The sequence below is a fragment of the Ceratotherium simum genome, chromosome 29 (genome assembly GCF_057802395.1).
Source record: "Ceratotherium simum simum isolate JZ-2026a chromosome 29, ASM5780239v1, whole genome shotgun sequence".
Taxonomy (NCBI): Eukaryota; Metazoa; Chordata; class Mammalia; order Perissodactyla; family Rhinocerotidae; genus Ceratotherium; species Ceratotherium simum.
This window is the reverse complement of record NC_141928.1, coordinates 22,699,508-22,711,669: the sequence shown is the minus strand read 5'-3', so window position 1 is coordinate 22,711,669 and position 12,162 is coordinate 22,699,508. Positions and strand designations below refer to the sequence as shown.

Sequence of the window (12,162 nt, the reverse complement as noted above, 5' to 3'; positions counted from 1 at the left end):
CTGTCGTCTCGTTTCCTCCTCCCAGCAGCCCTCCAACGGGTCTTCTACTGGCCGGAAACCAGCTCCAGAGAGGCTAAGGAACTTTCCCAGGTTATGCAGTCAGAGCGCCTTCCACATTCTTTGGCAGATGTTCTCCAGCTACGTAGTTAAGCTCATGACTCCATTGTCTAATGCAAAGGCACTTCTCCATTATGGGTACCCCTTGGATTCTGTTAGATAAAACTAATTTGCCTGAATTGGCAAAAATTTTAATGAAAGTACAGTATTCCTGATCTTTCCACCTAATTATAAACTCAGCTTGGTAAATAAAATATTGTAGGTAGAGTTTATCATAGATCGAAAGTTAGGAATCCTAAGATTTTGTTGTTGTTTGTTTTTCAGTTCTATCCTTGAGTTATATTCTCAGATTTTTTTTGTTAGTATTCTTCTTTATAAATAATTTGTAAATTTAATGAAATGGAAGAATGAGGATAAGAAGAAAAGTGAATGGTGGAGATTTTAAACAAGAACAGGAGTTCTTGGAATTAACATGGATGTAGATTGTCGTAAAACCAGAAATCCAGTGAATTGGTAAATACAAAAATTTTCCTAAAGTTCCACCTATCACTCATCATTACTAACTTTTCCACAAGTTCCATTAATGATAATTGCTTTACAAGTCAAGAAACTTGATTCAGCTACTTTGTGGACCTTGAACCCAGTTCTTAGAGACAGTGGGGTGGAGCTAAATTAGAGAAAACAGTTCTTGGAGAGCAAGTAGTTAAAGTTGGCTGTGGAGTTTAGAGAAACTTGAATAAACCAAAGAAAGAACAGCACAGCTCATGATTAAACCATTTTCTTCAGATTACAAATTGAGACAGCAAACAGTATTGCTGTGTTGGTATTCTTTGATTTATTCTTGCTTCAGTACCCATTTTTATTCTGGAAGAAGCTGGGCTTGGATCTTAGATTAAAGCTACCGAAGGAAACAAACTAACACTAACCGCCAGTTTACCTCCTATAAGTAGGATTTCTCTTCTGGAGGGAATGGGTTGGGTGTGTTTGATTGCTTTTAGAAGATGAGTTATCCAAATACGTATGGCTCATCACTGAAAAATCAAGTAGGAAGAGAAATTTATTATTATGCTTTAATAATAAATTTTTAAGTTTTTCCTTTTTTGGTATCATTTGAGTCTGGCATATTCCCATGGGATTTTTCCTAGCACAAGACTTTTAGTGAGCATAAGAACTTGCCAGGATTGGTTTGAGTTTGTGCCAACAGTGGATGTGTGTATGTTAATTTCCACCAGATTTGTACCTTCCTATTCATATACCATTGGGCAAGCTTTGCATAGGATTCCGATATGAGAAATCCATTGTCCACTGACAATGAAGGGAAGTAGATTCTATTCCTGCTCTATTTCCGAGTGTATTTGAATGTGAAATATATCCTACAAAGACGGCACTTCAAAACAGGTGTGTACTTTGAAAGGCATTCTTGAGATGTGGACGTCTGAATTACTGGGTCACTGTATGTCTGAAGAGATTTGAATTCACAGCTTCATTGAGCAGGTGTCTCTAGTTGATAATGAAGCTCCTGAACAATTGGGAACTTGTGGGTCTTCAGAAAACGTTGATGGGAAGAATATGTAGAAGTTCCTCAAGGAAATCAAAGGTACAAATATTAGGTAGTTTGTGGTGCTATGTTCTTGCTTTTTTTTTTTTTTTTTTTTAAGATTTTATTTATTTATTTATTTATTTCCCCCCAAAGCCCCAGTAGATAGTTGCATGTCATAGCTGCACATTGTTCTAGTTGCTGCATGTGGGACACGGCCTCAGCATGGCCGGAGAAGTGGTGCGTCGGTGCGCGCCCGAGATCCGAACCCGGGCCACCAGCAGCGGAGCGCACACACTTAACCGCCAAGCCACGGGGCCGGCCCTATGTTCTTGCTTTTTAAACTGTCCTTTACATGTTATCCTATGCCCCCAAATGAAAATTGTGACTGTTCACTTTCCCCTTTTAGCTTTTAGCCCTGAAGCCTCCGAGGAAAGACACTGTGTCTGGTTCATCTCTGTCTCTCTCTCAGTCTCTTATGTCAGAAGGCACTCCGCAAATATTCACTGAATCTATGGCCAAGATTCATGTTATGGAATGAAATTATCCTTTATGGTTTTCTTATGCTATAATCACCTTTCAGACTGTTTTTGGAAGAGAACAAAATTTGTGACTTCTACTTCAGTCTCTTTTTTTTTTTTTTTTAAAGATTTTATTTATTCATTTTTTCCCCCCAAAGCCCCAGTAGATAGCTGTATGTCATAGGTCCACATCCCTCTAGTTGCTGCACGTGGGACTCGGCCTCGCGCTGGACGGAGAGGTGGCGCCTTGGGGCTTGCCCGGGATCCGAACCCCGGCCGCCAGCATCAGAGCGCGCGCACTCAACCGCCAAGCCACGGAGCCGGCCCTACTTCAGTCTCTTTATGAGGATGTGTCAGCAGTCTTCCTGGCTGGCAAAAGTCTTTTCATTCTTTTTTTTTTTTTTTTTTTTTTTTTTTTTAAGATTTTATTTATTTATTTTTTCCCCCCAAAGCTCCAGTAGATAGTTGTATGTCATAGCTGCACATCCTTCTAGTTGCTGTATGTGGGACTCGGCCTCAGGATGGATGGAGAAGCGGTGCCTCGGTGCGCGCCCGGGATCCGAACCCGGGCCACCAGCATCGGAGCGCGCGCACTCAACCACCAAGCCACGGGGCCGGCCCTCTTTTCATTCTTATTTTACTTAATTTGCTTGGTTCAAAATCATAATTTATAATCACTCTGATACCAGTGATCTCTCCATCCTACCATGATTCTTTGTCTGGAAACTGCTGCCCATTTACCGTTTGTCCCATCACTGAAACTGTGTGTGCGCTCTCTTGTTGATTATTTTTGTGTGTATTCTATTTTTTACTGTTTACTATAAAAACTTTGCGGACAAAGATCTTGTTACATATCTCTTGGTACCACCAATCTTTTATGGCAATAGTATTAATAAGACCAGACTTTCAAGCTCAATAATTATTAAGTAATGTAGTATCTGGCATGAAAGTTACTTAAATTCAAAGTTCAACTTTGGTTATTCCTAACTGATGCTTTACGTTGTCCTTTTCTGGAAATAAGAACCTATTTCTTAAGGTTCTTGCTGTCCTATTGTCCCTTGCTCCTATCATGGGATAGGAGTTGAAGAGGGGAAAATAGACGGCGGAATATTTGTGCTTTTGAGTTAGACATACATGACTCCCTGGATCTACGTAAATTTTCTAAAATATGACTCTTCTCCACCTCTTAGTAATGCTGTCCTAGTCCCCTGTTTATTTCCTTCACAGCACTAATCACACTATGAAATTGTTCTGTTTACTTTATTGTTTGTTTCTCCATCGGGTACCTTGTGTGTCTTATTCCCTGTTGAATTCCTAGCACTCAGCTCAGAGTTGGGCATGTAGTATAGCTTCAGAAATATTTATCAATTGAAAGTATAATGAGAGGCACCCTCAGGCTTTTGAACATGGAATACCTGCTTGGAATTTCCCAGGCACTCTTTCCTGCACAAATTGGAGTTGAGGGACACACAAAGAGAGTCCAGCAAGACCTCCCTCTCCACCCTCCCCACCTTTCCTCTCCTCACCCTTACCCCAGCTACAGGAGTTTTTGCTCCTTGGTTTATGTGCCAGATGGACTTTTGCAGTAAAGCGGTGATGTGGTAGTAAAGATACAAGGCTGAATATGCAGTCGTCTAGACTTAATTTAATATAGAATATCCAATTTATACCTTGTTTTCAGTGTTCTCAGCTCTAATGCCCTGCTAGGACTGATGTCGTATCTAAATTCTGAGCACACTGCTTGCCTAGGGCAGCAATAGACCTTTTATTCAAATTTAAATTAGCTGAAGGCTAGTTGTCCTATATGTGAAATTGTGTTCTTAATATTCTGATTGAACACACACAGGCCATCCAATTAGGTGAATCGTCTGAAGTACTTTTTATCTACTGACATTTATGATTAGAAAGCCTTAGAGCAGTTAAATTTCATTAATGGCATCAATTTGTCCATTATTACAGATTGTCTATTTCCTGCAACCCAAAGAAGCTACTTTTCTTCTCCTTATCTCATATCTAAATTTGAACATACATTAAACATATCTATTAAAGTAACGATTCTGCAGAATGAGGGTTAGGTTTCTGAAACCCTAAGTGTAAATCCCTTCCGCCACAGTCTCCAAAAGTGATCCCTATTTGCACAGTTATTTCTCTCTCCATCTGTAGATTATGAAGAATAATTCTGAGTAAAGGTGCTAGGAGAGTGTTCATTCATTGGATGAAATCCCACATTGACAAAGTATTTATCAAGAATCAAGATTTTATTTCCTTATGTTATTATATATAATTCTTTTTCTTACAAGAATCTTCTGCTGACTCAACTTTTCCTGGAAAAATGGACCATTCTCACCACATGGAGATGAGCCATATGGACCACAACACTACCACGGCACCTGCTCACCATCACTCGGCCACTTCAGCCTCCCACTCCCATGACGAGAGCATGGACCATATGATGATGATGGTGAGTGCCACAGGAGGGGCAGCCCAAGCCCTCTCTCACCCACTTGGGTAATAGAAATAATCGAATTTTAGGACTGGAAGGTTGTCTTTAGAGCTCAGTTTGCTGATGAGGAAAAACTAAGACCCAGACAAGTCAAATAATTTGCCCAAGATCATGTGGCAGATTAATTACAGAGCCATGCCAGAACCAGAACCAAGATTTCTAGGCTTCTTTCTTCTCTATTGCTTTCTTTCAAAGTTGACCCTTTCCTGAATTAAGTTGTGGTCTTTATGCTTTGTGTAGGAAAGAGAAAAATACAAAAGTCGTTGGTGGGGGCAAAGGAGAGTACTAGTGGAGAGTATCTGTGGTAGGAATGCTAAAATAAGGAAGAAAGCCTCCCACTTCAGTGTTCCCACTTCAGTGTCTCTCATTATCCAGATCAGCTACTTTTAAATGTGCTAAGCTTCTTTACCTAAAATTCTCAGTGAGAATCTTTAATTGTCTCTAATTGTCTTGGTTTGGTTTTCTGGCAGCCTATGACCTTCTACTTTGGCTTTCGGAATGTGGAACTATTGTTTTCTGGTTTGGTGATCAATACAGCTGGAGGTGAGTAAGCCATCAGGTGGTGTTTGAAGGTAACAGTCACATGAGAGACAGTGACAAAGAATCTGGAAACCCAGCACCTCTTTCTGCCATGATTACTGAATCATTATAGTTATGATACATAACCATTTTGCTTCCTGTTTCCTACCTGGAAGGTAAGGATACACAATGCTTATTTTGGTCCTACAGTAAACCTCCCTTAAATAACGTGTATGTTTTAGGGTTTCTGAAAAATAATTTAGATACCAGATAAGAGTCTTTTGTAATCCATTTCTTTTCATCCTTTTCCAGAGTGTTTCCTTGTCTGATAAGTTTTTGGTCCTGGACGTAAGACTCAAGTCAAGTTCAAATGACATAAGCATTTTATATTACATACCACAAAATAACCTTAGGTTAAAAATTATTGATCTAGTACAATCCTTCCATTTTACGGATAAATTAAACCTCAAATAGCAAAATGATTAGCCCTAAATCACATAGAGTTAGTATGTCAGAGCTAGGACAGAGACCCAGACCTTCTAGATCTGCCTACGCCAATGCTCTTTCTAGCTTACCAAACTGTGGTCTGCATCATTCCTGATTATTGGCATGGCCGATCTTAGGGTCCGTCCTAGTTTTTTGTAACTAATCAGCCATTTCTTTGTGTCTATAAGGTCACATTGGTGTCCCTTAAGTTCAAATTGCACAAGCTCAGTGGTCAATTGGACTGCTTTGCGCACCAGATGTATCTTTGGATCCACAAAATGAATTTGTTCTGGGAAGAAAGGGAGCATTTAGTTTAGGTAGTGTGTTAATTCAGCAGTTTGAATACATTCATATCATTACCAACACTTTGCAGTGTGAAAAACTTAGAGTCGAAATGCCTGTTCAAGAAATAGCACTCAAAGATAAGTCGTTTTATTCCTCTTTTGCATATTCTACATTGTGTGTTTCAATTAACAAGCTAATTTAATGACATCAAGCAACCAGACCAAAAGGTTATTGTTGTTCAGATAATTTTTTGTATCTTAACCAGAAATTGAATATGTTCTTCAGTGGAGGCAATGGTTTTCACTAACACCATCTTAGCTGTTCTCTTCTCTCTGTACAAGTGAAGAGGTAACAATATAATGAATTCAGAAATTGAGAGTAGCACTTTTTCTGTGTTGTCTTTCTAGCTTGGACAGCACACCAGCTAAGGACTTTGCTTGTTTGACAGTACCACCATCTTTTCCTTCCCTATTTAGAAATGGCTGGAGCTTTCGTGGCAGTGTTTTTACTAGCAGTGTTCTATGAAGGACTCAAGATAGGCCGAGAGAGCCTGCTGCGCAAGTCACAAGTCAGCATTCGCTACAATTCCATGCCTGTCCCAGGACCAAATGGTACTACCCTTATGGAGACACACAAAACTGTTGGGTAAGAAGATCAAACAGATCCAGTTGGAAGTTCTGGAGAGCTAGATTAGTTAAGCAGCAAAGCAGCTATCTTACTAGCAACAGCCTCCTCTTGAGTTAGTGATTCTATATGACCTTGATCAAAACTGTCTTGGGAGACAAAACCGTCCCATTTGCAACAACATGGATGGACCTGGAGGGTATTATGTTAAGCAAAATAAGCCAGAGAGAGAAAGACAATCACCACATGATTTCACTCATAAGTGGAAGATAAACTAACACACGGACAGAGAGAACTGTTCGGTGGTTACCAGGGGCAAGGGGGTTGGGGGGTGGGCACAAGGGGTGAAGGGAGGCATTTATACAGTGACTCCCAAACAATAATGTACAACTAAAATTTCACAATGTTATAAACTATTAAGACATCAATTAAAAAAAAATTGGGTGGGGGGCTGGCCCCATGGCATAGCGGTTAAGTGCGTGCTCTCCACTGCTGGCGGCCCGGGTTTGGATCCCAGGTGCGCACCAACACACCGCTTGTCAGGCCATGCTGTGGCGGCACCCCGTATAAAGATGGGCACGGATGTTAGCTCAGGGCTGATCTTCCTCACACACACACAAACACACTAAATGAATAAATAAATATATTTAAAAACATTTTTTTTAAAAAAAAAACACTGTCTCTGGAGGCTTGGGGTTGTGGGTCATGAGTAGGCCAAAGGAGGAATAATAGGAACCCTTCTGCAAACATGACATTTATTCTGAGTTTTAAGTATTGGTCAATTTGGAAGAACGTAAGACATCTGTATTTTAAAATATTTGCCAAAATAATAATAAACAAGTTAAGAAAAGAAATTTAGGGGCCGGCCCCATGGCTTAGCGGTTAAGTGAGCGCGTTCCACTGCTGGCGGCCCGGGTTCGGATCCCGGGCGCGTACCGACACGCCGCTTCTCCAGCCGTGCTGGGGCCGCGTCCCACATACAGCAACTAGAAGGCGGTGCAGCTATGACATACAACTATCTACTGGGGCTTTGGGGGGAAAAAAATAAAAATTAAAGAAATTTAGGTCAGGGTATAGAAGAATGGCAGAATCCAATTGATTCCTTTCTGTAAAAAATTGTGCCTACCCAGCTCTAGTCTCATTTTGTTTACAATATAAGACTGTACAAATGTCTGTATTCCATCTAAGAAAGTACTTGGATGACTATTGGTTTTTCCCACAGATTGGCAAATGCGTTTTGAGATTCAGTTTTAATAGAAATGTACGTCTTAAAACTAAATTGGTGTTCAAGGAATCCTATAGACCAATATCCTACTTTCAAGTAAGCACGATACTGTTTATTCCCATTGTATCAATGAGCTTATTGAGGCCCAAATAGTTTGTGACTTACCTAAGGTGACAGAACTAGTAAGTGACAGAAGTGATAGCCAGGTCTCCTGATCCCTAATAAAGTGCTTTCTACTACACCACCCAACCCTTGATTCTATTTCCATTGTTTTAGAATGTAAACTTTGACAAGGTGGAAGGCCTGAAAATGTTCAGGCAAATACGTATGAGAGGGCTTAGGGCTTCGCTTTCAGGATACAAAATGGAGGTAAGTCAGGGGATCACTCCTCCTTCCTCTCCCCTTTCCCCAAAGAGGGTCCCTCCTGCTGACATATAATCCTATCTGGCCAACGTTTATAAACCTGACAGCCCTACCATGTTTTATTTCCAGGGATCAATAAACAACATACGTACACACAAGTGCCCACGAGTTGCCAGGGTGGCTGTGAGGGAGTCCGGCTCCAGTTGAGCTCATGACTATGACTGTTCCCCCTGTCTCCTGACCTGCCGAGCTGCCTGCACACTCCTAGGGGTCCCTGATTGTTGTGTCCCTGTTTGCTCTCCAGGCAACAGATGCTGAGCTTTCCTCACCTCCTGCAGACAGTGCTGCATATCATCCAGGTGGTCGTCAGCTACTTCCTCATGCTCATCTTCATGACCTACAATGGCTACCTCTGCATTGCTGTAGCAGCAGGGGCCGGCACAGGATACTTTTTCTTCAGCTGGAAGAAGGCGGTGGTCGTGGATATCACAGAGCATTGCCATTAACATCAAACTCTGTGGTGTGGCCTTATCGGTTGCAGTGGGAAGCAGTTCAAGGCTGGAAGACATGATTCCTACTCCAATCTTCCCTTCTCGCTCCTTATCTCCTTACACACGCACGCACACACACACACACACACACATCTGCTCAACAGAGGTTTAGCTTACAGTCTCTGAGCTAAACTGGTAACCTCCCTCTTTTTTCCCTAATGAACTGCGATTCTCATTTCTCTTGAGGTGAACCCACACATGAGATGTCCTGTCCTCCCCCATCGTCTTAGATCCAAGTTATAAGTTCTTGTCTAATCCAAGTAGCTTTCTATTCAATGGCTTGATCACCTGATTCCTCTTTTAGACTTCTGTTTTCATTTTTTTAACAGACAATATGTGAATTTGGTGTGTTTTTCCTGGGTCAGTGAAGGAGAGGGATTAACTTCAGCCAGGATTGACAGCAGCTGAGGGAAATTCTTGCCTAACTAAACCCAGAACCCATGCTTACCGTTAAAAAATAAGTTCCGGGTCTTTGGACTCAATGAGTGGCAAATACATTGTGCCTTTCCTGAGGTGTGATGTGTTACACTGAAATCTTTGTAGTGGGCCGAGGGGTGGTTTGAGACTAAATACAGGCCTGGAGCTTGCAGAAATGTGCATTGTTGGGTGGCTGACTCCTCAACTTGTGTTCCCACTTAACATTTCATTAGAATGAACTTGTCAATCAAAAAAAAGATGACAATTTGAGAAAATAGAAATAGATATTTTAAAACAAAACGGTTGACATTCCGACTTGCCACCTTGGTTTGTCACAGCTGAATGAAGCGAAAGAGTTTGACTCATTTCCTCCCATTAATTGTTTTCATGTGACTGCCTCTAAACCAGTAGTTTTCAAACTTTAGCATGCATCAGAATCACCTGAAGCATTTGTTAAAACACTGGTTGCTCGCCCTCAAACCAGAACCCCACAATTGGCATTTTTAACCAGTTCCCAGGTGATGCTCCTGCTGATGGTCAGGGGACCACACTTTGAGAATCTCTGCTTTAAACTAAGGGAGTCTCACCTGGTGGGTGAGCTTCCTGGTACTGGGCGTGGAATTGGAATTGCTATCAGTAGGTGCTATGTCTGGGCTTAACTCATATACTGAATGCTGCTGGTCAATACTTAATCATTCCACGAGCATTGATTCAGCCCCCAACTGGATGTATGTGTGCCCAAGCACACGTGCACAAAGGGCTGTAGCCAAAGTAACTTTTATCAGCATGGATGAAATCACTAGCTCTTATTTTAATAGATCTGTGGTTTCTTCAAAGTAGCTTGAGATTGAAAAGACCTTTGATCTGCAGTGTAAATCAGCCAGTCATGGGCCAGAAGGGCAAAAGTCCAGCCCTCTCTTTAGAGAGGCTTAGGGTATGGTCTGCTGATGGCTAGATTTTCCTCAGCCCTCAAACTCCATGCCCACACCAGGCAGATCCTCATCCTCTCCATGCCCATCTTTGTTACTCTTGGGGGCTTAATTAGATCACAGGTGGCCAAAAGCTCTTTTCTCATTGAAGAATCACAGTGGATTTTTATTCTATTTGGTTGTTAGTCTACACTGCAGTCTTGTTCCCAGTCCAAACTACCTCTGTAAAGTGACTCTTCCTGTGCTGGTCTGTTAAATCCTGCCCTCCTTGGTGCTAGACTCCAGTCGTGCCTCAGGGCAGAGGAGACACGACACAGCTATCCTGTTGGCCTCTGTTGTGGTTTTGAAGTTTGTACTTTCTCTGTGGGTGCCCCTTAACTATTTGGAGAGCGAGGAGTGTGTACTTCCATGGCTTTGAACCAAGGGAGGGTTATGAGCCTACTGGATTGAGGTTAAAATCTAAGAACCAACATTTCGAGTTTTGTGCTTTTCTCTCATTCCAAGCCCTTGTAATGCTAACACTTAGCATGAGCAGTGTGAATGACAGGTACTGACAGAGTCCAACATTAAGGTAAATAGCCTGTTATTGTCTCAGAAACCAAGGAATAATAAAACCATGAGAATAATAAGAATCAATGTTTAGTAGTGACCCTGGTCCTCTCTAGAAATCTTAGCATGAGCTGCTACAAAAGACCCTTTCAGGTACAGGAAGTTATCAGTAAGGTAAGAAAAATCAAGGCCAGTTAAGACAAAATGGTATGAATTTGAAACTCAGAAACATCAGTTTGGCATAAGTCTTCAGGTACTCAAGATAGAATCTCATGACAAACCTGAATCCCGCAGTTCTTAGACTAGCTTGCCAAAGGAGGAAGCTAGTGAAGGAGAAAAAAAATTAAAGCTTAAATTCTATCTTTCTTGCGCTCTTGGATTGTGCTAATATAATGATCTTGTTGACTTTCATTTCTGTGTCTGTGTTCATTTGGAATTGAGGCTGACTTCTTTGTTCCTTTTGAATCAGATTTCTCTTTTCCTCTTTCCCTGTTCACATTAGAAGCCGGTATCCCCATTTCTTTGGCCCCTTGTTCTGCTCTGCTTTTCTCTTTCTTTCAGTCTTTTATCCCATATATCTAGTTTATTAAGTCTCCCTAGCCCTCCTGATGCAATGGATATTGCTATGCAGCGGATATAGATACCAACCAGAAGTTGTAATACTTGATAGAGACCTTAAGCATGGTTCGAGGAGCAATTGTCTGGCTGGAATTTCTATAAGGCTTGGTAAAGAGCTACCTAGTACCATCTGCAGAGTTACAGAATCTCAGGTGCTGTCTCCAGTCTATGCTACAGGAACACTAAGCCCCCCATTGCCCACAAACAGAGAATCCTTTGTGTCCACCAGGGAGTTAGAGATTAAGGTTTCTTCACTACCTCTATGGTAGGGTTGTCTGGAATTCCCTTGAAGCTGTGGGGCACTGGTCTTGGATTCTAGCCACGAGGGGTTCCTTATAAGGAGAGGGAGCAGAGGGTACACTTTCATGTCATTTAATTTTGATCCTGCCCTCTCTGGCTGCTGCTTTTAGAAGATACATCTAAAGATACAAAGTCTGCACTTGATATTATGCCTTAATCACTGAGTCTACAATTAATGTTGACTGCTTTAGATTGTAAGCTCCTGGAGAGCAGTATTGCTGTAGTAGGAATGTTTTAACAGTGTCGTGTACAAAAGAACAAAATAAATATTTTGATTTTGTGATTCTATGTATGTCTTTTTTTTTTTTTTTTTGTGAGGAAGATCAGCCCTGAGCTAACATCCATGCCAATCCCCCTCTTTTTTGCTGAGGAAGACTGGCCCTGGGCTAACCTCTGTGCCTATCTTCCTCCACTTTATATGGGACGCTGCCACAGCATGGCCTGACAAGCAGTGCCTCAGTACCCACCCAGGATCCGAACTCAGGCTGCCAGCAGCAGAGCACGCACACCTAACCGCTAGGCCACAGGGCCGGCCCTCTATGTATGTCTTTCTACACAGAATGATATCAGAGTAAGTGGTCTCTTCATTGTCCACATAGAGTGTGGCCATTACCATCAGTTTTTAAGATGTCAGTCTTTTAGGTGGCATGATCTCTGTTTTCATCTCACTCTACTCCT

General features: G+C 41.6%; 1 protein-coding gene across 2 annotated transcripts in view; it reads left to right on the top strand.

Moving 5' to 3' along the window:
* The window catches only part of SLC31A1 (solute carrier family 31 member 1), a 35,197-nt gene extending 23,425 nt beyond the window's left edge, over positions 1-11,772 (top strand). For both annotated transcript variants that reach the window (XM_004423342.3, XM_087419273.1), the window contains exons 2-5: positions 4,416-4,576; positions 5,089-5,161; positions 6,385-6,553; positions 8,425-11,772. In XM_004423342.3, coding sequence (XP_004423399.1) covers positions 4,448-4,576; positions 5,089-5,161; positions 6,385-6,553; positions 8,425-8,626 — 573 coding nt within the window. In that variant the 5' untranslated portion in view covers positions 4,416-4,447 and the 3' untranslated portion in view covers positions 8,627-11,772. The remainder of the gene's footprint in view (positions 1-4,415; positions 4,577-5,088; positions 5,162-6,384; positions 6,554-8,424) is intronic.
* The last annotated feature ends 390 nt before the right edge of the window (positions 11,773-12,162 follow it).